At 41.0% G+C, this 25,776-nt stretch overlaps 2 protein-coding genes across 3 annotated transcripts; both read left to right on the top strand.

Moving 5' to 3' along the window:
• Nucleotides 1–22,013, top strand: nploc4 (NPL4 homolog, ubiquitin recognition factor). Its single transcript, XM_084078523.1, has 17 exons — nt 1–156; nt 6,797–6,877; nt 10,509–10,618; nt 11,308–11,553; nt 11,978–12,026; nt 12,152–12,246; nt 12,341–12,464; nt 13,119–13,298; nt 14,189–14,275; nt 14,860–14,931; nt 15,016–15,142; nt 16,182–16,342; nt 16,649–16,720; nt 17,259–17,351; nt 17,890–18,006; nt 18,760–18,862; nt 19,534–22,013. The coding sequence occupies exons 1-17, from the start codon at nt 142–144 to the stop codon at nt 19,695–19,697; spliced, it is 1,896 nt and encodes a 631-aa protein (XP_083934649.1). The 5' UTR covers nt 1–141; the 3' UTR covers nt 19,698–22,013.
• Nucleotides 22,014–22,439: 426 nt separating this feature from the next.
• Nucleotides 22,440–25,054, top strand: LOC311060622 (uncharacterized protein). Of its 2 annotated transcripts, none has more exons than XM_084078861.1 (4): nt 22,440–22,552; nt 23,612–23,712; nt 23,958–24,087; nt 24,426–25,054. In XM_084078861.1, exons 1-4 carry the CDS (start codon nt 22,539–22,541, stop codon nt 24,706–24,708), a joined length of 528 nt encoding a protein of 175 aa, XP_083934987.1. In that variant the 5' UTR covers nt 22,440–22,538; the 3' UTR covers nt 24,709–25,054. The 2 variants fall into 2 exon arrangements, with proteins under 2 accessions (XP_083934987.1, XP_083934988.1); XM_084078862.1 differs by lacking the exon at nt 22,440–22,552 and adding an exon at nt 22,951–22,990.
• Nucleotides 25,055–25,776: the final 722 nt, after the last annotated feature.

Raw genomic sequence — 25,776 nt, 5'->3', positions numbered from 1 at the left:
TTGAGTTGTGTGGGATGGAGTTTCGTTGACACTATCCATCCAGCCAGTAACGTTAACGTTCCATTTTTAAGTCTTATTCTTAAGTCTTATTCTTTTGTAACACAACGACGACACATATTCGGGAACAATTGCCCGACCAATATGGCAGACAGCATCGTAAGTACGGCAGGTTGTGGGGGGGACTGGTTGTGGGGTTGGAGTCGTGCTACTGTGAGCTAGCTTATTAGCCGAAGTCTGGAGTGATGAGGCAGCAGAATTAGCTTGGCGTGCTAACGTTGCTAACGTTAGCTTCCATCGTTAGCAAGCAGTGTTGCCAGATTCTGTGAGAGAAACAAGCAACCAGGTCTAGGAAAACCAAGCCCAAAAGAAGCGACTGTCATGGGCCACATGAGCACTTTAAACATCGGCTATTTAAAAATAGCCGATCTACAAGCCCACAACGCGTCGACGCGTTATGAGAATGTAGATCTGCTGGAAAAAGGGGAAGATTTGAAATATTTTAACAACGCAAATCGTGTATGGGGGTCCCTGTCCCTGGCACAGAATATGGGGGGGGGGGGGGGTGATCGGTGGACATATATATATATATATATATTAATCTGGGGGTCCTTGACATGAAAGTGTTGAGAACCACTGGTTTAAACAACATCTAGGTCAGGAAACAAGCCCAAAATAAGCAACCACACTTTAGAAACGAGCCCAAAATTCCTCAACCAACCAATATTTACTAGCAACTTTACAGGAAAAACAAGCCCAAAGTCGCTTATAATAAGCGGACATGGCAACACTGATCGTTAGCTGTAGAATGACTGAGGCCTGCTTACATTAGCTTTGTAAAGAAGACCAGTGGCAGAGTATTCTATATAATGTTATGTCACTGTCCGTTATCTACATTCTGTCGGGATTCTGTGTCATTTATTTATTTTTATTTTATGTTTTTTTTTTTTTTTTTTTTACAAAGAAGCGTTATTATTTGTTTGTAGTGTGTTGTTGAAATAGAGGCATTTTCTACTGTCTTTGAATAAGCCGTATTAACGTAGTGTGTGGACCCACGTTCACTGGATTGATTTTAAAACAACAAACCAGGCAACTTGAGGCTGAGATGAGAATGCTCAATGGTTTTGCACTGTCATCCCTGGCTGTCGCACTGTTGACACCTCTGTCAAACTATGGTAGGACAGCTGATAACATGACTGGCAGGTGTCTGTCAAACTAGGTAGGACAGTTGATAATATCACTGGCAGGTGTCTGTCAAAAATAAATGGGAGTTGATAGTATGACTGGCAGGTTTCTGTCAAACTAGGTAGGACAGTTGATAATTAGCCCTGGTTCAGAGCGTTAGTGAGTTCCCTCTAACGCTCTGGAAGACCCCTCGCTCTGCGCATGTACAAGGAATTCCACTGTCCTGCCAGCGTTCAACTATAGTGAAAATAAACAAAACCATTTCGCTACTCACCGAAGCAAAGGCTGTTTTGTGTTGTTGAAAGTCTATTCTCGGAATGCGCAAGCCTCTCAGCACCCCACCTACTCTGTAAAATACACTTTTTGGGCAGAAAATAAAATATGTCAGCGAAACTGAAATTATTCGTATTTACTCCACAGTGCCCTCTACATTTTGGTTAATGGTAAGTTCAAATCCCCCAGATCGGTAGAGGCACTGTGGAGTAAATACAAATAATGTCCGTCTCGCTGACATATTTTATTTTCTGCCCAAAAAGTGTATTTTACAGAGTAGGTGGGGTGCTGAGAGGCTTGCGCATTCCGAGAATAGACTTTCAACAACACAAAACAGCCTTTGCTTCGGTGATTAGCGAAATGGTTTTGTTTATTTTCACTATTAGTCCTTGGGCCAGACGAGATATCGCTACCACTAAGTTGGCAAAACCTTACCTATACTAAATTGTTTTTTGGGCCAATATAAGTAAATAAAAATATGATAGACTTTCCATAGGAGCAGCTTTTTATATTTTTTGACATGTTGTTATTTTTCTCTATAGGCGGATTTTCATTCATAGCCAACAACATATTAAAAGTTATATAACACACTTTTTGGACATCACACTGCTCCTTTTTTTTAATAAATTAAACAAACCTGTGTCCAATTAAAGTAGTTGATGAAGTGGGTGTGGCCTATTTGGTGGTGGAGCAGTTTTTTCAGGAATCAAAGCTGAAGTAGTAGAGGCCCTAGGAGGGGTCCACGCGCGACTGCTTATTTTTTTTTCTAGTTTTGATTTTTGGCATCCATAGGACCTCTAATATTGGGATTTTGATGATCCCAAGAAAAAAAGTGGTCCCAAGTGTGTTTTTTTCAATGTTTTATTAACCCTATGAGACCTGCGGGATGGCTGGCTGGAACGCCGGCGAGTGTGGAACACTCAAATTTAGACATAGCCCAAAGATAGAGATACCATTTGATTCCAGACAACCTCAGGTTTCCAATGGGACCAACCTTGTCATGCTACCTTGGAAGGGGGCTAAATACCTAATGATTCAAAGTTAAGACAACATTTTGGCGAGGGAAAAACGACCATCACCATTTTCCAAATGGTCCCTTGAGCTGTCAACTCAATATATGTGAATGAAAATGGGTTACATGGATTCCTACAAGCCTCTCCTGTACAGACATGCCAAATGTATGCCTATCTCATGCAGTTCTGGGCAAGAACCATGCAGTGTTTTGCATGCAGTACAAATATGTAATTTCTGCCTATTGTAAAAAGGAGACCACTTCTAGGAGAGGAGACTGCATCTATAGCTGTATGAGACCACTGTACTGTATCTAGAAACCACTGTACTGTATCTAGACCACCACACTGTATCTATTGCTATATGAGACCACTTTAATGTATCTAGAGACCACTGTATTGTGTATATATACCACCGCACTGTATCTATTGCTATATGAGACCACTTTACTGTATCTAGAGACCACTGTATTGTATATATACCACTGTACTGCATCTATTGCTACATGAGACCACTGTACTGCATATATGAGACCACTGTATTGCATCTAGACCACTGTGCTGCATCTATATCCCACTGTACTGAATCTATAAACCACTGTGCTGCATCCAATCCCACTGTACTGAATCTATAAACTAATGTACTGCATGTATAGACCATTGTACTGCATCTATAGACCACATACATTGACCACTGTACTGTATCTATAGACCACTATACTGCATCTCAACTCAACACAGCTTTAAACATGTATATATAAAGCACATTTAACATGACTATGTCGCCACAAAGGCTCGGTAGATGCAGTACAGTGATCTACAGATGCAGTAGAGTGGTCTACAGATGCACTAAAGTGGTCTACAGATGCACTAGAGTGATCTACAGATGCAGTAGAGTGGTCTATAGATGCAGTAGAGTGGTCCACAGATGCAGTAGAGTGGTCTACAGATGCAGTAGAGGGGTCTACAGATGTACTAGAGTGGTCTACAGATGCAGTAGAGTGGTCTACAGATGCAGTAGAGTGGTCTACAGATGCAGTAGAGTGGTCTACAGATGCAGTATAGGGGTCTACAGATGCACCAGAGTGGTCTACAGATGCAGTAGAGTGGTCTACAGATGCAGTAGAGGGGTCTACAGATGCACTAGAGTGGTCTACAGATGCAGTAGAGTGGTCTACAGATGCAGTAGAGGGGTCTACAGATGCACTACAGTGATATACAGATGCAGTATAGGGGTCTACAGATGCAGTATAGGGGTCTACAGATGCATTATAGGGGTCTACAGATGCAGTATAGGGGTCTACAGATGCAGTATAGGGGTCTACAGATGCAGTAGAGGGGTCTACAGATGCAGTATAGGGGTCTACAGATGCAGTAGAGTGGTCTACAGATGCAGTAGAGGGGTCTACAGATGCACTACAGTGGTCTACAGATGCACTAGAGTGGTCTACAGATGCACTAGAGTGGTCTACAGATGCACTAGAGTGGTCTACAGATGCAGCAGAGGGGTCTACAGATGCACTAGAGTGGTCTACAGATGCACTAGAGTGGTCTACAGATGTACTAGAGTGGTCTACAGATGCAGTAGAGGGGTCTACAGATGCAGTAGAGGGGTCTACAGATGCACTAGAGTGGTCTACAGATGCACTAGAGTGGTCTACAGATGCAGTAGAGGGGTCTACAGATGCAGTATCGGTGTCCAGAGATGTCTACAGATCACGACAGTAGTCTACAGACATACTAGAGGGGTCTACAGACACACTAGAGGGGTCTACAGATCACGACAGGGGTCTACAGATGCACTACATGGTCTACAGATGCACTACAGTGGTCTATCGATACAGTACAGCAGTCTATAGATACAGTAGCTAGTCTATAGATGCAGTACAGTGGTCTTTAGATGCAGTACAATGGTCTATATATGCAGTACAGTGGTTTATAGATTCAGTACAGTGGGATATAGATGCAGCACAGTGGTCTAGATGCAATACAGTGGTCTCATATAGCTATAGATGCAGTACAGTGGTCTCATATAGCAATAGATACAGTACAGTGGTATATATACACAATACAGTGGTCTCATATAGCTATCGATGCAGTACAGTGGTCTCATATAGCAATAGATGCAGTACAGTGGTATATATACACAATACAGTGGTCTCTAGATACAGTAAAGTGGTCTCAGATAGCAATAGATACAGTGTGGTGGTCTAGATACAGTACAGTGGTCTCATACAGCTATAGATGCAGTCTCCTCTCCTAGAAGTGGTCTCCTTTTTACAATAGGCAGAAATTACATATTTGTACTGCATGCAAAACACTGCATGGTTCTTGCCCAGAACTGCATGACCATCTTGGATGGCATCTTGAAAATTATGCCTTTCTGCTAAGTATATTTTCCTGGATATTTGGGATGTTCTCAAGCATGCCTAAAGGTACCAGAATCAATTGAAAACCCTTTTGTATCAATGTTTAGGGAGGTTTAGTGGTACTCTTTCTTATATGCCTATTGACCGGTCTATTTCTCATAAAAAGTGCTTGTTTAAGATAAGGCTGAAAATGACCACCCCAGAATGAAATACTATGGGTAAATTATACATTTCCTGAATCCTTAGGGTCATGTCAGTATTCAGTTGTTGTGTTTTGTGTCTCTGATGTTTCTTGATGCCACAGAACTAAAAGAAAATATATGGTTTAGGCGGAAATTGTGAGAAAAAAAAGGTTATTAAAGGTTTGAAGAGCTCCAGTGACCACTGTACTTATCATACATAGTCACCAAAGGGCTCGAATGAAAGCTCAAAGTGTCCCCTTAAAAATGATACCAAACATAAAATATAAAACATTGTAATATGCCCTGAACGTGAGCCAATACCAAGATATGCACATGTGTCTAAAATGCCATTTTTCAATGGGGGGTGGTAACTTTAGCAGCTGATAACCCCAATTTAGCTGGGCCTCAGGAAGGTCTATCATACAAAAATAATATCTAGGGATGTATAGGAATAAAAAAATCCCAACTAGAATTTGCCATCCCAGGTGGTAGCGATATGTGAGATTTTGGGGTTTGGCCCAAGGACTATATAGTTGAACGCTGGCAGGACAGTGGAATTCCTTGTACATGCGCAGAGCGAGGGGTCTTCCAGAGCGTTAGAGGGAACCCACTAACGCTCTGAACCAGAGCTAGTTGATAATATGACTGGCAGGTGTCTGTCAAACTATGGTAGGACAGTTGATAATATGACTGGCAGGTGTCTGTCAAACTAGGTATGACAGTTGATAATATGACTGTCAGGTGTCTGTCAAACAATGGTAGGACAGTTGATAATATGACTGGCAGGTGTCTGTCAAACTATGGTAGGACAGTTGATAATATGACTGGCAGGTGTCTGTCAAAATCACTGGAGTTGATTGTTTTACTGGTAGGTGTATGTCAAACTAAATAGTTGATTGTTTGACTGGTAGGTGTCTGTCAAACTAAATAGTTGATTGTTTGTTTGACTGGCAGGTGCCTGTCAAACTAAATAGTTGATTGTTTGTTTGACTGGCAGGTGTCTATCAAACTAAATAGCTGATTGTTTGACTGGGAGATGTATGTCTGTCAAATTAAGTAGGAGACTGGAGTTGCTTGACTGGCAGGTGTAACAGTCAAACTAAGTAGGAGTTTGTAGTTGATAGTTTGACAAGCAGTTGTCTGTCAAACTAAGTAGGAGTTGATGGCTGGACTGGCAGGTGTTGTTAGAGATGTTTGTCGGTTTTGTCTTCTCGAGGCTGTGTGACTGTTCAGTTATCTTTAGTCCCCTCTGTGACCTCACCCATTGCTGTAGCTTGGGACTCACATAGCGTTGCCATTCAGGACTTGGGGTGCCGGGAAAATAGAGATATTTCTGACCTAATTTCTAATGTCATATGGGAAATTTCGAAGCTATTGATATGGTCCTACAGATGTCTGTATTAGAAACCGGGTGGTAAATTGATAATTCGCTATGAAACTTTTTAAATTGGGGTTTTGTCACAGAAGTGCAAGGAAGACTACATGTTTTTTCTGAAATTCTGAACAGGCTGACAAAAACATGATTTAAACAGTTTTTTCAGCAGAATATTATTTTATCTCCCAATGTCAGAAAATAGAGAATGTCAAAACAAATGTGCGATACGACATTGGAAAATGGGTCAGACATACCCCCTATACGTCCGGTACCCCCAATCCTCGATGGCAACGCCATGTAATCGAGTAGCTAATGTTTGATGATGATCCCTCAGATTCTGTCATCCTACTGATGGACCACTGAGTAGTTTGATTGTGATGTTAATGTTTTGTTTTTCTCACACAGATCATCCGGGTACAGTCTCCAGATGGAATGAAGAAAATTCCCTCTACTAAGAGGGAGACTGCAGCTGCTTTCTTGAAGAAGGTACTGTGTGGGGAAATTTAGCAGTTTAGCAACTGCTCACAAATACGATCACATCTAATGGAATTGTCATAACTAAACACATTTACTGTATTTCAGTCTTATCAGTCACATTTCAGCATTCACGTTTGTGCTTGTGGTACAACTGGATATAGCCGTAAACAATGACTCAGGGTGTAGAGCGTTGTCTGGGAATCTGATTCCCGGTTCGATCCCTCATCTTGGCATCATGTCAAAGTGTCCTTGAGCAAGACACTGAACTCCTAACTGCTCCTGACGAGCACTTGGTGCCTTGCTGCCTCCGCTGTTGTTGTGTGAATGTGTTTGTGAATGTAATGCATAAATGCTTTGGATAAAGGCACTATGTAAATGCTGACCATTTACATACAGTACATGCATGCCACACAAGTTTGCCCTTGCTGTCTGCACAGTGAAATTCAGTTGTCTACAGCCAATGTTACAATTTAGACTTATTTATTATCACTGTGTTTTGCCAGTGTTACTCAGTGTTAATTTATGCATGAAGCTCTGCAGGAAAGACCAATAGTACTGCAGTGCTTCCCCATGGCCCACTGTCATACAGGAGGCATCCACTGTGAATGCATGGCTTGACGGGGAGAGAAAAGACGGCACTGCTTTGAACATAGTTAAATTTAGTCCCACTGCAGCTGCTTGCCTGCTACTGGTACAATCCTCAGCACTGACCCAACTGCACCCAAGAAAGTATATTCCTGTTGCTTTGTGTGTAATACAATTGCATTGCATTTTGCTGGCCCATCCTTCCTAATCAGATTGGATTTGGATTATATGAATGTATGAATAATGTATGGTTAAGTAATTGGCCGGCCCGGCTCGGTTTCGGTGTTGGTTGAAAACGAGAGTACTCGAAAATAACGATGTAAAAGGAAGTTTGATTCCCTCGTCATTGGATGTTCAACTTGAAGTCCTAAAATAGAATGACGGTCCACCAGACTGGTAACAGTGGAGTATTGCAGCAGCACCTTATTAAAAATGCATGTATCCTGGTTAAAGCAGGGCTGTGCTGCCTGCTGATCAATGGAGTATTTTCTTTCCCCACTGAGGCAGCCGATGATGAGCAGAGAGTGTGAGTTACAAGAAGTGCAAAGTGAGACTTTCTGTGAGCCCTGCAGGCTGCGTTTTTCTGCAAACTGAGACAGAAAATGGGAGGAATTGACAATAATGCCCCATCATATCATAAAATTTGACGGTAGACAGTTTCACCCACCATCTTGTGATACACTGTAAAACTCCATAGTGTTAATTTAACTCGGAGTTGAATTAACACAAGATGTTAGTGTTTCTATTTAGCATTTCTACTGTGTATGTGTACTATGCCTTTAATTTGATAACCTTTATTTTCGTTAATGCAACAGATAAAAAACTAAATGTCAAGAAATGTAAAAAATAGGAACAAACTAAACATTAATGTAATTTACATTTACCCACACAGCAATTACTCGCATCATGTAGCTACATACTGTAGTTGCATCCACATAACTCTCTCATAACTTTTCTTTTAGACCTTCTGTATAAAGAATCACCTGTGATGTGAGCAATGTTTCAGAATCATAGTTTCATGAACTACTAGCTAATTTGTTGGGACTGCAATGCACAGTTTAAACAGCTCTACAGTACATGGTACAGTAATTGTCAGATGGCCTTAGACTAGCTGTTGAAGATTGACTATTGTCAATTATCAACACCTTTGACATTGTATTGGCTTTGATGTCATCAGGAATACACTTTAGAGTTCTCAACGGGCCTGAAAATTAAGGCCTGGCCCTAACTGGGCCCTGTGGGGCCGGCCCGAGGCTCGGCCCGGCCCGAACAATTACCATACTTGTAGGCCCGAAAACCCTAAAAAACTGAAAATGTGTCATTATGTGCGTAATGTCTGCAAATCCATACATCCAACAAGCTTTGAACTGAGCAGATTGGACCTTCCGTTTCAGAGATAATAGCCAAAACATCTTGAAAACGGCCACTTTCGCCGATTTTCGATCGCCGATTTTCAATTGAGTTTTGGCCATTTTTCTTGAATAACACCGGCTAGGTCGGACGGCGACAAACTAGATACCTGAGTAAAGTTCACTTTGAGCTGCATCCAACACATCCACTGCCATTTCCGTCTGCCTTACCTTTAAGCCGCTAGGGACAGTTGAAATTTATTTTTTGGGGCTAATAGATTTTTTTTTTTTTTCACGGAATCCGAGGCTCTGCCCGGCCCAACAAATTAGCATAGAAGAACGTGGGGTCGGGTTAGGGCAGACTTTGAGAGCTCTATGTCTTGATAGTACATCATCTTGCACCTACAGCATGTGACATGTTACATTTCAAATAAAACCCACTGAGCGTCTTCAAAGTAATTACACCGCAGATGGTAAATTGTAGACTGATAATGTTTGCAGAATGAGATCTTGTCTGATAGGAGATGTGATGATGTTTAAGTACAGTACCATGGGATACTTTTGTGACTGGGGCTTTTAATAGCTATTAGATTGTCTTGCTCCTTAATGACTTTCTGAGCTGTTCTCACCAGCCTACCATCTCCGGTGCCAAGCTGTGGTTTGATGAGATGCTTGGACAAGTTAATTGGCACCCACTGAGAATTGCATGGCCAATTATTCAGATAAATCACAACACACTTTTTGATTTCTCTTCGTTTTTTCTTGGTGCACATTCAAATAAGTTGGGGTTTTTACCCGCTTAACCACTTAAACCCTATATAGATAGATAGATAGAATTTGTTATTATAGTGTCCTGCACAACAAGATGCCCAGCCTGCACAGGCTTATAAGACACTCACAAAATTAACATATACCAAGATGTCCACTAACAGAATACATAAACATATTGATTGTCCAGGCTGTGAGTTACGGATACATCGTTCTCCAGCACAACTGCCATGCCTTCTCTATGAATGCTCCTAAAACAAAAAGTGAACAGCCAACTTAACATACAACATTCAGACATCCAAAACAAATCTGGATTCTTCTGCTGATTTTGCTGAAAAACGAAATGAAACTCATCCTCCACAACTCCCAGGTCACAAAGAACACACAATCGCTGCTCCTCAGTAATGCCAGTATGTACTGGGCGCAGAGGGACCTCTGTCCTCGCAACATAAGGTTCAGTGATATAGTCCTCTTTGAATTGAACATAATTTCTTAACTTTGCTTTTTCCAAATGTCCACTCTTCATTGCTCCTGATGTAACGTTGACAATTTATGTTTAACCGTATTGATATTGCAATGAAGGTTATTCATAAAAAATATACATTTAAATCATAAAGTGGTCAAATTGAAGAGACCCCTCTTATCCATGGATGATTACATCTTCTATTCCAATTAAATATAATTTTTATATTTAATTGACTGGGTTTCGCCAAGGGTCTATACTTGCCCCTGTACTTGCTTGTGTCGCAATGTGTTGTATATATAAGCCATTTCTGCCTTAATGGCCAGCTTTACCTGACTGGCAACATTCTTTTGTTGACCCGTCTCTCAACTTTTAGATGTATTAGATTGCATTGCGAGTAGAATGCATCAGTTTTTTTTGGTGTGGACAAATTTGTGCCTGGCACTGAATGGTACATTACGCTCTCTTCTCTCAGGTGGCCAAAGAGTTTGGCTTCAATTCCAACGGTTTCTCCATTTACCTGAACCGGGACAAGACCGGCGAGATCCCATCCCAGAGCAAAACCCTCAGTCTACTTAAGATTAAGTAAGTAGGCACAAACCTGTCAGAATTGACTGTTGACATGTGATATACGATCAGCATAGTTATGAGGAACCCTGAACTATATATATATATCGACACAATACACATACTGTCTCTAACGGCATTTTATATCTGAGAATTAATTCGCCTAAGAGGACATTTTTCAGATGAGGGGATGATTACTTGTATAAAACATTGGTTCTCAAAGTGGGGTCCGGGGACCCCCAGGGGTCCTTGAGGGAGTTCCAGGGGGTCCCCAGCTAAATGATAGATTAGGCACCAAATGGACCCTTATGGGTCTGTAACTCTGAGAGTGTACAAATGGAACCAAATGGGGCCTGCCGGGTCCATTTGGTTCCATTTGTACACTCTCAGAGTTAAATTAACATTGATTTTACAATATAAATTGGGGTCCAAGTGATAGAAATGCCATTAAATGGGGGTCCATAGCCTAATGCATGTCAAATTGGGGGTCCTTGAAATTAAAATGGTTGAGAATCACTGCTAGAGACGTAAAAAATCTTCTCTTATGGGGGTCCCTGGCTTATCTTTTCAAATGGGGGTCCGCGGGCTAATAAGTGACATGAAAAAGTTTGAGAACCACTGTTATAAAATATATCTTAATTTCCAGGTTACTCCTAAATATATATTTTTAAATATCTCTGCTCGCTCTCTTTCTCGCCCCTTTGCAGGCATGGCGATATGTTGTACCTTTTCCCCTCGGGTTCCCCAGGGATTTCCGGAGAGGTTATGGACACAGCAACTCCTCACTCCTCTTCATCGCTACCCTCCACCTCCTCATCTGCTTCATCCTCCTCGTCCTCCTCCTCCTCCCTGATGCCTCGCTCCCACTCAGCGCCCCAGATACAGGAAGATGAGATCGATCAGTATCTGGCCAAGCAGGATGGCAAGATCTACCGCAACAAAGATCCACAGCTGTAAGAAAGATAAGATATCTACACTGCCATTAACCACTTTAACCCTGGTGTCTCTATTTTGGGCAATGTCATTATAGCTGAAAGTAAAAAGAAGAAAAAAAGATTTTCCCCTCCAAAATATAGATAATGTCAGATCTACAAGCCGCATCAAATTGCAATTGTTGCTGTCGTCTTACGATATAGGGGCTTAAGTGGTTATGGCTAATTCATAACTTTTTGTTGTTGGCTGACAAAAAATTGTTGATACTGTGTACGTACGGACTTATTATGCGAGAATAAAACATCCTTTCTTGTAGTGATCACAATGACTTTAGCAGTAGTTACAGCTAATATCTGCTCATGCAATGTGAGCAGGAACATGGCATGGATCTTTTGTATCACATGGAATTGTTGGCCAAATCAAACAAGGTTTTCCTGGTTGCAGGTGTCGACACGGTGCTCTCGGAAAGTGTCTACACTGTGTACCATTAGAGGTAAGTGTATCGATCTGCTTATTTTTGTTGTTCCCTGCTTGACAAACCACAGTGTCAGTACCAATTCCACTTGAAGCCAAGGCTTTGTTTCCTTGGCCGTTCTCTGATTTGCCTTCTCTGGCCAGCCTTTCGACGAGGACTATCTGAACCACCTGGACCCCCCAGTCAAGCACATGTCATTCCATGCCTACATCCGCAAGTTAACTGGTGGATCTGACAAGTGAGTAGCACCGTATATCATTGTTTGTGTTCCTGCAATACAAATAATCTCACATCCTATATAAAGTTACACACGTATACTCTTTCGCACACAGAGGGAAGTTTGCAGCTCTAGAGAACATCACCTGTAAGATCAGGTCAGGCTGTGAGGGCCACCCTCCATGGCCGGAGGGGATCTGCACCAAGTGCCAGCCCAGTGCCATCACCCTCAACAGACAAGTATGTGCCCATAAAGTTGTGGGTGCCTTGCCACACAGATGTTAGTTCAGGTCTCAATCCTCAGTCAACATATTCCCATCCCCAAGGCATTATATAATGCCACTAGGTACCTTTTGCGTGCCTTTCCAACACCATGAATGCCCTCCAGAGTCATCTTTACATGCTAAAGGATGCTGACAGACTTCTATTATAGAATGCCCCACACTGTCAGAAAAACACGACATCCCACAGTTTCAAGTGTTGTTTTTGCAGTAAAAACATTGACAAGGCAGGCTTGCCGTCAGAAACAGGCTTGAGTCCCGTGAGGCTTTCCTGAGCTTCTGCCGACTCTGCGCCGTTCCAGTTGCATAGTGATAGGTATAGAATAGTAAATGATCTATATAGCGTCAACATGGTACGCAAAAGGGCACCCACAACATCAGCATCGGACGTGAAATATTTTACTAAACAACAAAATATGACTCCTTGCGGTGATAATACATTGCAACAGTTAATTTCCTAGAAAACAAACATACATCTTCATAATGTACAAAAAGAAATGCTGTATATGTATATATAAAAGTCTGTTAAATTGTGACACATCTGGAAGATGATGAGACACAGATCTAATTAAGAGAGTCATTTAATTTTTGGTCTCCCCTGTAATCGTGTCAGAAATACAGACATGTGGACAACATCATGTTTGAGAACCACACCATTGCCGATCGCTTCCTGGACTTCTGGAGGAAGACGGGGAGCCAGAGGATGGGCTATCTGTACGGCAGGTACACCGAGCACAAAGACATCCCTCTGGGTATCAGAGCAGAAGTGGCTGCCATCTACGAGCCTCCACAGGTGAGTGTTACTCACTCAGTATAAAGGTTAAGCCTGAGTTACTCTTTGTTGCACGCGCGGGTGTTGCACACCGAAAATAGCTCTACAAGCTTGTGACTGTGATGCGTTGTGACCTTGTAGATCGGCTATTTTCGGTGAGTAACACCGGCATGCAACGAAGTATAAATCGGGCATTACTTTCCCCTCATGATCATGTGTTGTGAATAAACGTTTTTTTAAATTGGCATAAAGCAGGCACTTGTAACCAGACAAAAGTGGCTTTTTAGCAGCGACTGCCAAAAGGCTTAGTAATAAGTTGTAGTGAATGTATTCAGCCACACTGGGGCAGTATATTGTTTCTACAAATAGCTGAGTTCACACAAATATAGCAGTTTGTTTCAAATATCAAAAAAATATTTTAGTGGCGAAAATCTATCTTTTGTTCTATTAAAAGGAAATGATATCCATATCAATAGAAAGGTGTTTAGTCATTTGTTTGGCCCATTTTCTGTAGTCTATCACAGTGGTTTTCAAACTTTTTGTGCCCAAGGCACACCAAAGGGCAATTATTCATATGTCTCACGGCACAACTGTATTCATATCCATGAAAAGTAGCCTCGGTATCATGTTTTATCACTGAGTATGTTTATTTGTATGTACCAATACTAAATAAAATGTATATCTTTAGGGTATAGAATGTGGTCAAAAATGGTTGTCAAAAAATCACAAGGCACACCAGGTAACCACTGATATCCATTTTAGGCATATGTCGCATTTGTCAACATCTTAAATTATTGTTTAGCACCTCCTCTAATAACCTTTTCAACTTGATCCTATTCAGTCACTTTTTACACTTTTTTTAAAGTTTGTTCGGTTTCAGCACTTTTACTCTCTCATTGGCTGTTTTTCAGAATGGCACTCAGAACACCCTTGAATTGCTAGAGGACCCCAAGGCTGCAGCTGTGGAGGAGATCGCTGCCAAGCTTGGCCTGTGCAAGGTTGGACTGCTTATCCTGCTGTCCTCTGTATTTTACCATGACACTATCCATGGATTAAAGTTCTCATTCGCCATGACTGATTTCAGTCATTTGGATTCCATAGAAGCCAACATGTCTTCTATGGAAGCATGTTGCGCACCGAAAATAGCCAATCTACAAGCTCACAATACGTCGCTCGGCGACGTGTTGTGAGCTTGTAGATCGGCTATTTTCAATATGTAGACATTCTCCGAATTCCTCAGACTTCACACAGGTGTGGCTCTTAAGAACTTCCATATGCTCTACAGGCAACGTAGGTCTCAAGCTCATACAACATGTGTGACCCCCCCCCCCCCCCCCTACAGACACACTGTGCAATTTTGTAATACAAAAGAAAAAGGTTTTGTTTGATTAAGACCTTCTGCATACAGAACTGTGTATGCAGAATGTCCTCGGTGTGACATCATGGCTCAACAACTAGATATGCTGCTAATGTATTGTTGTATGTATAGTTAGTTGATGGATTTTGTTTTGCATTCGAGTGTGTGAAATATAGTGCAATAGATTTTCAATTCCTGTGTTGTTTGCCTTCCTGTGGCATGTAGGTGGGGTGGATTTTCTCGGACCTGATCTCAGAGGATACTAGGATAGGCACTGTCCGCTATAGTAGAAACCAGGTAAGCATGGTTACAACTAAACGCACATATTATGTTTGGATAAAACACATGGTGAGACATGCTTGTCGTCCATCCTGTGGGTAGGACTCGTACTACCTTAGTGCAGAGGAGTGCATCACGGCTGGATACTTCCAGAATCAACTGTCGAACCCCTGCAGGCTCTCCAGAGATGGGCATTTCGGCTCTAAATTCGTTACAGTGTTGGCAACAGGTACGTTGATCTTTGAAACCCTCCCACCTCCTACCTCTTTGCTCTTGTCCTCTTGTTCTTACGCCAACACCAGCTCAACCTTATCTGATCCTCTCTGACCACAGTGACATTTTCTGTGCAGTATGTATCTGACAGTGACCTACTTGCTGTTGGTTTCTGTAATGTGGTTGATTCTGTGCACTTCTGTCACTCTACCATGTAAAAATGTCTTGTACATGTAAGTTGTTTTCCTCTATCATTAAAGATTATTTTACTTAAAGGGATATTTCACTTTCAAAAAAACTTTTGGTCATTTTATGGTCTACTCAGGCTTTAGTGAGCCCTCCAGACCGTTTTTAAGTTGCTTTATTCAGTATTTAGATATTTGATATTCATTTTACCAGCCACGCCCCCTTCCTATACAAACCCATTATAACTTAAAACTAAATTTTTAACCTTTTTAACCATCAAAAACACCCGTCCTTGGTTCTGGTGACTCACCCTGCCCTCCTAATGCGTGAGGGGGCCGTGTTTTTTTGATTACTTTTTTCATTTATTTTTAATATTTTTTTTTGGAAAATGAAAAAATTAAATACAAAAAATATATATTAAAAATAAATGAAAAAAGTAATCAAAAAAACACGGCCCCCTCACGCATTAGGAGGGCAGGGTGAGTCACCAGAACCAAGGACGGGTGTTTTTGATGGTTAAACAGGTTAAAAATTGAGTTTTAAGTTATAATGGGTTTGTATAGGAAGGGGGCGTGGCTGGTAAAATGAATATCAAATATCTAAATACTGAATAAAGCAACTTAAAAACGGTCTGGAGGGCTCACTAAAGCCTGAGTAGACCATAAAATGACCAAAAGTTGTTTTGAAAGTGAAATATCCCTTTAAGTTATCATCAGTGGTACAATTCCAATGGGTAGTTCCAGCCAAGCTTTTTGACTGATAGAAACAGGCACTAAATTCATGACTAACAGAACTTGTGTGACACAAGCTGTGCCTCATGTAATATTACTTAATTAGTACATTTCTCAACCGCTATGTCCTGTCTGCAGGCGGTCCAGACAACCAGGTACACTTTGAAGGTTACCAGGTATCCAACCAGTGCATGGCTCTGGTGAGAGATGAATGTTTACTGCCCTGCAGAGATGCTCCAGAGCTCGGCTACGCTAAAGAGTCCAGTCCAGAGCAGTATGTACCAGATGTCTTCTTCAAGGTAATCTTGAGTCATAATAAGCTGACTTGATGACTGGTTATAGCAGTCTGTTCCACAGAGGACCTTCTTGGTCACCCCTGAGTTAACCACTTAAGCCCTATATACTTCTTCATGTGATAAATAGCGAAAATAGCCAATAAAAAGTGTGTCACATTGTGGCGAGTTGTGAGCTTGTAGAAAATGTGTAAACCTTTAAACCAGTTGTATACTGACTGTATAAATAGCCCTCCCATCAACGTGTACCTAACAGCCTGTCATTCAGATTTATGCATGTGCAGTTAACCCTTTTTTGTCCCCACCCAACAGGACAAAGACAAGTTTGGAAATGATGTCACTTTTCTTGCTCGGCCTCTTCCTGTGGAGTATCTTATTATAGATGTGAGTATGAGATGACTTCTGACTCTGTGCTCGGAGGAAGATTACATTTCATTGCATAATAGTTTTTTGCAGGGTAAGCACAGCTAGAGTTAAGTGTTTTCTGATTGTGTGTTCAGTGGAAGATTTTATTTCTTGATATTTTTTTGCAGGGCAAGCACAGCTTGAGGTTAGATTTTCCTAGTCTGATCAAGGATCAAAGGACAGTGGGTGTCATTTGTTTCCTTTGTTGTAACAGTGATTAAGCGCTATACATTATTTAGTTTATCTACAACCCACACAGCAGATCTCTCCAAATAGGAAAAGTGTGTATAAATTAGTTTCAGCAGCATTCCTTCCTTGGTGATTTCGTTATGGGTGCCTGCAATGTACTTCATGCTTTGTTGTCACTTAAGCCTGATTAATACTTTGTTACATGATGTGTCGCTTGTCATTGTAGATGAGCCATTTCCGTGCACGACACCAGTGCAAAACTAAGTATAAATCAGGCTTTACTGTATGTACGATTAACTTAATTAACAGAATTTTTCTTCTGCCACAGATTACCACCACTTTCCCCAAGGACCCACAGTTCACCTTCTCCTCCACACAACGCTTCCCCATCGAGAATCGTGACATCCTGGGAGAGACACAAGTAACCAAGTTACACACACACAGACAGAACCTTGCTTTTCCTACCCCATAGAACTTCACCTACTCAACTGGTTTTACAGCACACGCTTAAAGATTTGCACACAAAATGACAATGTGGAAGACATCTTGTTTTATCATTCTTAGATTCTCCTCGTTGGACTGTACAGAGTCTTTCAGAATGCAAGTGCATGTGTTTTTTTCATCATAATTAGATTGTACAAATCCAAACCGGTACAGATAAACAAGGGTCCACTGTGTGTATTACAATTGCTTTTTTAAGCATTTGAGCATGGTCTGATTATACACATTCCAAATTGATGCAGTTGATTATTATGCATTAGGCTCTTGTCTTGTTTGCTATTTCTCCCCTGTGATCTTAAGCATTTTTTAGCTAGAGTCGTGGTTTTACTCTTTGACATGCTCGGTCACCGCTGACTATCAGAGATGACCATTCATTAAGTTGCTCCTCGGGTCAGCGTAAACAATCCCATATTGACCATGTTCTGTGTGTGTGCATGTGTCTGTCTACATTTATATAGGATTTCCACAGTTTAGCCACATACCTGTCCCAGTGCTCCTCCACCGTATTCCTGAATATCGTCTCCGACTTCCATCTGCTTCTCTTCTTGGTCACCAATGAGGTCATGCCTCTGAGTGTAAGTATAACACACAGTGCCTCACAGCCACATGCACAGGCTAGGTTGACACCCGCTGTTTCTGGTTGTTTTGTTTGTCATGCCGCTCAAGGATTAGATCATGGCCACATATTTATCCAATCTGGAAATGGTTGCTAGGGAAGAGTTGTCAAGATTATTTTCCTCAGTCACTATGTATGCACTGGTTACTTTTAAGATTGGCCTTTGACCCGCCTTCCAAGAGTATCAAAAACTCCTGTCATTGCATCAAGCTCTTTTAACGTTCTTTTCTGTTTGACTTTGTTTCCCTGCCATGGCCATAATAAAACATTTATCATGATGTAATCTTTTTTCTTTCCTTGGCCTTAAAGTTGTAAAACTAACAGTGTATTGATTGCATGTCTTTATTATTACAATATGTTATTTTAACAGTCACAGAATGAGTTGCAAGTGGTGTTATTTAGCTAACAAAGTCCACGCCTCAAAAGGAAAGGCAAGTTTATATATTGGTGCTAGTAATGAGTGTTTGCTTACAGTAAATAAAGCAATAACCAGCACTCCGATGTCCTTCTGGTACTTTTAATTCATATGCATGGACAACAGCACACATGGACGCGTTTTGGCATCAAGCCTTCCTCGGCGTGTATGGCAATGTAAACATTAGGGACTGTTAAATAGGGGGACCAGGGTACAGCACAGAAATCTGTCCGTCTAAAAATGGCTCATTCATAGGCCTCATCACAAATACTTACACAAGTGTTTGTTTGTTTACAGGACAGCATTGGTCTGCTGCTGGATGCAGTGAAGACCTCCAACGAGGAACTAGCCCAGACTTGGAAGAAGTCTGAGCAGTGGGCCACCATCGAGCAGCTGTGCAGTAAGCCACACTTCCATAAAGCCTCTTTTATAGTCTGCCACTTGCCACATTCTGTATGACTGATTTCCCAGTGATGCTATGCTATGCAATGGGTCACGTTTATCCCAAGGAGCAGGGCTGAGAACCAGAGTACTAATGAGGGATTCCACCAGTTATGAAAGTCTTAAATGTTGCCAACATTAACACCATAAAAGGTTTAAGGATGTCTGAAATGCGAATTTCAGTTAACTTGTTTGCTTTTAAAATGTTAACGATAGCTTAGAACCTTAGACCATTTTTGTTTTCGGAAATTCAGATTTGCCACCGCCTCATATTAACCTCATATTCACCTTTTTATCAGACAGATAAAAAGAGACGATGTAGGAAGGGCAGCTGATTGAAGCACTACAGAATAAGAGAGAAAGGATACATGGATTCAAAAGCAGAACAGTGAAGTGATGGAGATGCAGATATTAAAGGAAAAAAGCATATACACTCTGTAAATGTAACATAGGTTAATAAGGTGCAGCCAATTACCCCCTTCAACCAAACCCTGAAATCAACCTGGCATTGACATTGCTAAAATTGATATGGATTGCCGACATTTTGCAATAACTCATTTTGATTGTTAAATGCTGATCCGCAGATACCCTGGTACTAATGCACTTATACTTGCTGTCTTGTCCTTTCAGGCACGGTAGGTGGACAGCCATCAAGCTCTCTGGAGTACGGAGCCATGGGCGGCGGCCCATCTGTCCCCGCCTCCTCCTCGGCCATGTGGTCCTGCCTCCACTGCACCTTTATGAATCAGCCTGGCACAGAGCATTGCGAAATGTGCAGCCTGCCCCGCGGTTAAAGCCCCCCATGCCCCCTCTCGACCCTGCTTCCGAAGCCCTTCCTTCATCCCTCCAATCGTATCGAGCACTGCCCCGGCCCCACTCTTCTCACACCATCGTCGAATCGGGACCAGCTGTGAGATTTGGATGTTGTTTCCTCTCTTTCTGCCCCTGTCCCATCACTCAGCCTCTCTCTGTCCTCTCCATCTCACGGACTGATTCGGGGGTATAAAAAGAAGCGCAAAAGGATGCACTCGTTTACACCAAATTCTATGACGTAAAACTGATGACCGTGTGCTTGTATTCCTCTCCAGTGGCTCCCGAGAGTGGTGGGGTACGTTTTAGGTAAAGCACTTTGGTTAAGGCTCCTTTCCCTCTTCCCATACCCTCAACCCTGCCTTCCCAAAAAAAGAATAATCACTCATGGCTCAAATAAATGTTGCTGTGACTCAGGATAACAGCAAAGACTTAAGTGTTTGGATGTTCTCTCTCTCTCACATCAGTGCCCCTCTTTCACAATGTATTCTGGAAACCTGTTGTGTAAATAATACATTTGAGGAATGATACTGTTATTTAATTAAGACTTTTTTTTTATTATCCAATTGTAGCGATAGTTTGGATTTTTTTGATCTTCAGTGTGGAGTTTGCTCAGTCAGGTTTTTTCTTTTTTTTTTATAGAACTCAGTCTCCTTTCACAGTCCCTCACAGCCGATTAATTCTGAAGAAAAAGAACATAAACAATTTAAAAGTTCAAATCCTAGACTTTTAAAGGTTATGTTTTAAGCAACATGCCCAGAAATTAAAATTACAGAATGTTCTGAGATTCACCTGGTTTTGATGGAATTGGAGCTTTTTGGATTTGTTGAACTGAGCTGGTTTTGAGACGTAGCCTACTTTTTATTAGCTTTATTATTTTGCTAATGATATAGGCACCACACATTGCCATGCCCTTCTAGACTCACTGTATCAGCCACGAGGTTGCTTATGTAGAAATAACTGGTGCTCCTCTGGTGCCACTCTGTCCCCCTCTCCAGCTTGTGGCTCTTCTGACTCTTTGCAGGCTGCAGTCTAAGGAGGCCAAGCCATAGTGAATGGGGCCCTATGGGATTCTATCACTCAGCCTTCAAAGACTTTGACACTCAGAATGTTGGGTCACAGGTCATCCATGGGGAAAGAAAGATAACTGAACATTGCACATGTCTCATCAGTACAATGTGTTGTAGACCTGGAGGAGAGAGGGACATTAGTTGGTCGGGGAGGATAGTTGATGTGATGTGGTGGGTTTAAATGCCGGTGTAAGCTGATTCAGATGAGAATTGGATTTGTTTGGCTTGCGGATAACTACTCCTGATACACTAAAACGAGGACCTGAGCTCATTCCAGTGGGAGTTATCTGATCTTTTCCAGCTGACTCAATTATGAATGGTTTTTCACCAGTTCATATCTCCTTTCTTCAAGCTAAAGTTGTCACTGTTCCACTTGGAATGGGTTCTAACAACTGTAGGGCTATAGTTCACTCAATTAACAATCAGCATTAAACATCTGGAGAGTGGAAGTTGTTTTGAAGAGTATTTTTGATAAGTATGCTTGTTTTTGGATATTTTGCTTGCATTTAAAACAACTTTTTCATGTGTGGTAGTCAGTTTTGGTTGCACACCTCCAGCATAATATGATCATCACAAGAAAGTTGCTTGATATGGGATGAGTAAACACGTACTGTAAGCATGAGTCCATCAAACATCTGCAAGCATATTGAGATGCAAAAGATTGTGTTTAGACAGATGCAAAGTATCTCAAATACGTATATCAACAGGTTGGTAATATAGGTGGGTCACATTTTACATAGTAATTGTATATGGGAATACATTTGAACCCAACTCCCAACATCTGTTCCAAATTCTTTAGGGGATTGAACGTGTACATTTGAAGTTTTTCACTACGTTGGGGAGGTTACTGTGGAAATCTTCCCTTTCAGAGTAGTCATGGGCTGCAAATTAGACTGATGATTTCTGAGTTGAGGTGTGCTTTTTTTCTAAGAGCTTGACTAATTCCAATGAAGAAGTGAGTATGTATTTTTCAGTTATAGATTCATTTGACAGTTTTTGTTTCTATCATTCTCCCCGTGTGAGCTGTTGAGAGCGATTATCTGATGTCATGCAAAAGGATGACAGTGGTTCTTTTTTTGTTTTGTTTTAACTATTTATCCAGGAACAGTTTGCTGAGCATGCGTGCTCTTGGAATGAACGTCCTCACCATCCACTGAGCTAACTGGGGACCCTGAAACTTGTATGCTGTAGACCTGGATTTGAAATAAAATTTAAAAATAATTCTTATAATTGACAAATATTCTGCCTCATTTTTGCTGGTGATTATTGATCAACTACTGGTGCACAGAGATGCTGGGATTCCATTAAACGCTGATATGAAGATTTGTTTGGGTCTGCATTGAATGGAGTTCAACCTGGTAGTCATTAGTGGTCACTTCAAGCTCATTTGATTTAGATTTGATGTTTTAACAGTGTTTTTTCCCCTTGTTCTACACCTGGCAATCTTGTGGAGAGGATCACTATTTTGAGCACCTCATTGACGGCTAACATGTTCATCATACCACTGGAGGAGTCATAAAGCGTCCGAGGTTCAGATAGCTATACTGTATGATTCTACGGCCTTGTAAAAATGACTGAGATCCATCCAGTCAGAACTTCACAGGTTCCTTCCTGCGCTTTCATGTCAACCTACTCTAAAGCTTCCTCCTTTCCCAAGGGGTCAGAGTGGGGTGAGGAGACAGTTGTGAGACTTTTCGCTACAGACACCGGACCTTCTCACCAGGACTACAGATGGACAACAGATGAAGGCCAGGAATGCTGAAGGGGAGGTGAGTGTTCAACATCAAACCGGTTTCATAGGGCCCCATAGGAGAGTCAAATGGTAATATTATCTGCTCTGCTCTCTACATCTGTACTTGTACTCTTGAGCTTTCATCCACTCTTTGAACGTGGGCTAGGTTTAGGTGTTGGCTGTCGGTGTTAAGTAAAGCATTCATTTTACAGAAACAATTCTCAAAACATGAAGTTAATGAGGACCACATTATACAAACATCATTAAGGGGTGGTAACAATTTATTTCATGAATTGATCATTAAAACCAGGTCATGGTCAGTATTTTCGGATTGAAGTCATGCCGTCTGGTGTGCATTTTGTGTGTGCACTCAAGTGGGTGTGGAGATTGTAAGGACACACCCCTTTGGTCAAGAGGGTAGATAATACTGGGGGGGTTTCAGAATTGTGGGACATTTGTAGGACAGCATCCTCAGGTACAGTATGTCTTCTGATGGCTTTCGTTCCACTGATATATTAATATAAATGAAATTAGGCGAGCAACTAATTGATTTAATTGTTTATATAAATTAATCCTTTGTTGTAATAATATACAATAAGATTTTTTTGGGGTGGAAAAACTAAATTGTTGAATTTTATATATTTATATATATATATATATATATATAAATCATCAGTTTTTACATCTCAGACGTGCCTCCTGTAGGAGAATTGGCTCAGATCTGAACCCATTTATATATATATAATACTAAAGAAAAATAGCTGTGTATGATGAAGTATAAAATAGGGCTTAAGTGTTGATCAGTCTAATTTAATTAGTAGGTTATACAAAATCTATTGGATTTTTTCCCTCTGTGATTCATTGATATATAAAAAGATTTTCTTTTAAATTGTATTTAACAAACGTGCTTCTCGATTATTCAATTAATCAAAAACGGAATCAATAGAATAATCACTAGGGAAATAATTGATATACGGTAGTTGCAGCCCTACATGAAATTAAGTTTCAAGCAGTGTTAAAACTTCTGGCTTTGGGTTTGAGATGAGTTTGACTTTGCATTGCTTATACAGTTATGTGAATGTAATATGCTTTTAAGGATGAAGATTGCCCTTTCTCTGACACTCCTGCTGGTGGCTCTGTGTGCTGCTCAGAAACAGAGGAGACAGCAAAACTCAGAATGGGACTATAGGACTGAAGGTGACTGCTTCACATAAATTGATAGTTACAGCATGTTTCGTTTATTTGTTGCATATCGTCCCTTTCGGTGGAAACCTTGTATGTCCAAAAAACATCCCCTTTTAATATTATTAAAGTAAAAATGGTGAACATAGCTGATTTACAAAAAAACTGAATGTGAAACATGGAGAAATGGGGTTTCTGCCTGATAGCAAGGATATGTAGTGTGGAAATGGTTAATTCTTTGTTTTTTCCTGCCTCTGTAGCCGAGAAAGTGAACACCAGAGGATGTGCCAACCTCACCCTGGTATTAGACAACTGGAAATATGCCATAATGACCCAGGTTAAAGACCTCCTCCTCCATGACCATAGCACTGTGCTTCCTGACTATGGAAGGTTAGTGCAGGTCCTCTGTTATTGCTTAATCAACTTTTTTTTTTAAATGTATTAAATATTGTTTGATTTAAAAAAAAAAGTTTCATCATCTTTAAGAATGTAATGGTCCACTACAGGTTTTTGAGTGGTGCCAACCACTCCTATATCTGACTTTGTCTGTGTGTCCGGGTGTATGTATGTCCAATAAACAAACATTGATGACAACATCAATACGGGGCTCATCAAAGGCACCACTCTCTTCACACAGGGTGTGTTTTTTTCATTAGTAAAAACTACATCAATTAAACTTCCTTCCATGCTTATTTGTTTTCTTTCCTACCACTTGTACTACATGCCAGGATTCAACCGCTATCGGATGCCCTGGGAGACCTGTACAAGGAGTTCAACGCGCTGAAGGAGCGCCTTGGCGAGCTGACCACCAAGTTTGAGGGGGTGGAGGCCTTCGTGGATGATGTGAGGGCCGGGAGAAGCCCTGCACCACCCAAGGCTGAACCAAGACCTCCAGGGCTGCTACCAGGGGAGGAGAATGCTGCACCTACTGATGAGGGACACAGACCACAGGGAAGGAGAAATAGGGTTGTAGTCCGTCGAATCAAGAAACCCGGAGGTTCTCAGGCTTGAGATGTGAATTGAAGATTATCTCATCTCTGATAACATAAGTTACACTCAAACTAAATCACTTTGTCCTTACTCTTGTCACTTTTAGAATGAGGGGCTATTGATATTCTCTTCTTCAGCAGGGCTTAAGAACACGTTGTAATTGTAAATATCTTTTTAGCTTGAATACCCTATTTCATACTGTATTTGATCTCATGTTGCATTTCTCAATATCGCTAGCCTCATGGCGTAATTGCCTAAGTAATTTTTTGGCCAAATTGACATTTCTGCCTAACTCTACTCTCCTAACACTGCTGCTTCATTGTGCCTTATTGCCTATGTCCTCAGAATGCTTGTTACATTCCAAAATTACTTAAGGTCAAGGACCTTTAGTCTGCCTAAGTCATTTAAGTCACTTAAAAGCACTTTCTGCAAGTGCTTTTAAGTCACTTTCTGCAAGTGCTTTTAAGTCAACTTTCTTTACTTAAGCAGTAATGAATGTAACAAGCATTCTGAAGGCAGGTGAATCAGCAGTGTTAGGAGAGTAGAGTTAAGCAGATATAAATAAAGGCATGACTCAGGGAAAAAAACGTTTCTCATGATTGCCTAAGTCACCTAGATGACTTACTTAGGCAATCATTAGAAGTTATTTTTTGTTTCTTTCCTGAAAACCTTAAAAATATGACTTAGGCAACTATGCTATGAGGCTAACGATATGTCAATGTACAGACAATGAACAAATATAATATCATCAAATGATGGGACAGAATGGAGGCTGTGGCAAATTATGTCTTTTGACCCTTCCTTGTCTACCACTAGATGGCTCCCTTGCATCTAAAACAAAGTTTAAACTTGCCACCTAGAAAGGTCTCTGCCATGGTATTCATGGTTATGTCTGATTTGACTATAATAACATTTATGAGAGAATTGTTGTGGTGAAAATAAACATTGTTTTCTGTGGTTCCTCAGTTATCATGTAGTTAATCGGTTAGCCTAGATATAAATGTATTATTTGTAGCATTTCCTTGTGAGTATTTTGTGTTTTATCACAAATCATGAAATAAACAATTGTACAGTAGGCCTATTAGCTTC

Source organism: Gymnoscopelus microlampas (assembly GCF_963454915.1).
Source record: "Gymnoscopelus microlampas genome assembly, chromosome: 14".
Taxonomy (NCBI): domain Eukaryota; kingdom Metazoa; phylum Chordata; class Actinopteri; order Myctophiformes; family Myctophidae; genus Gymnoscopelus; species Gymnoscopelus microlampas.
This window is presented reverse-complemented; position numbering and strand designations above follow the sequence as displayed.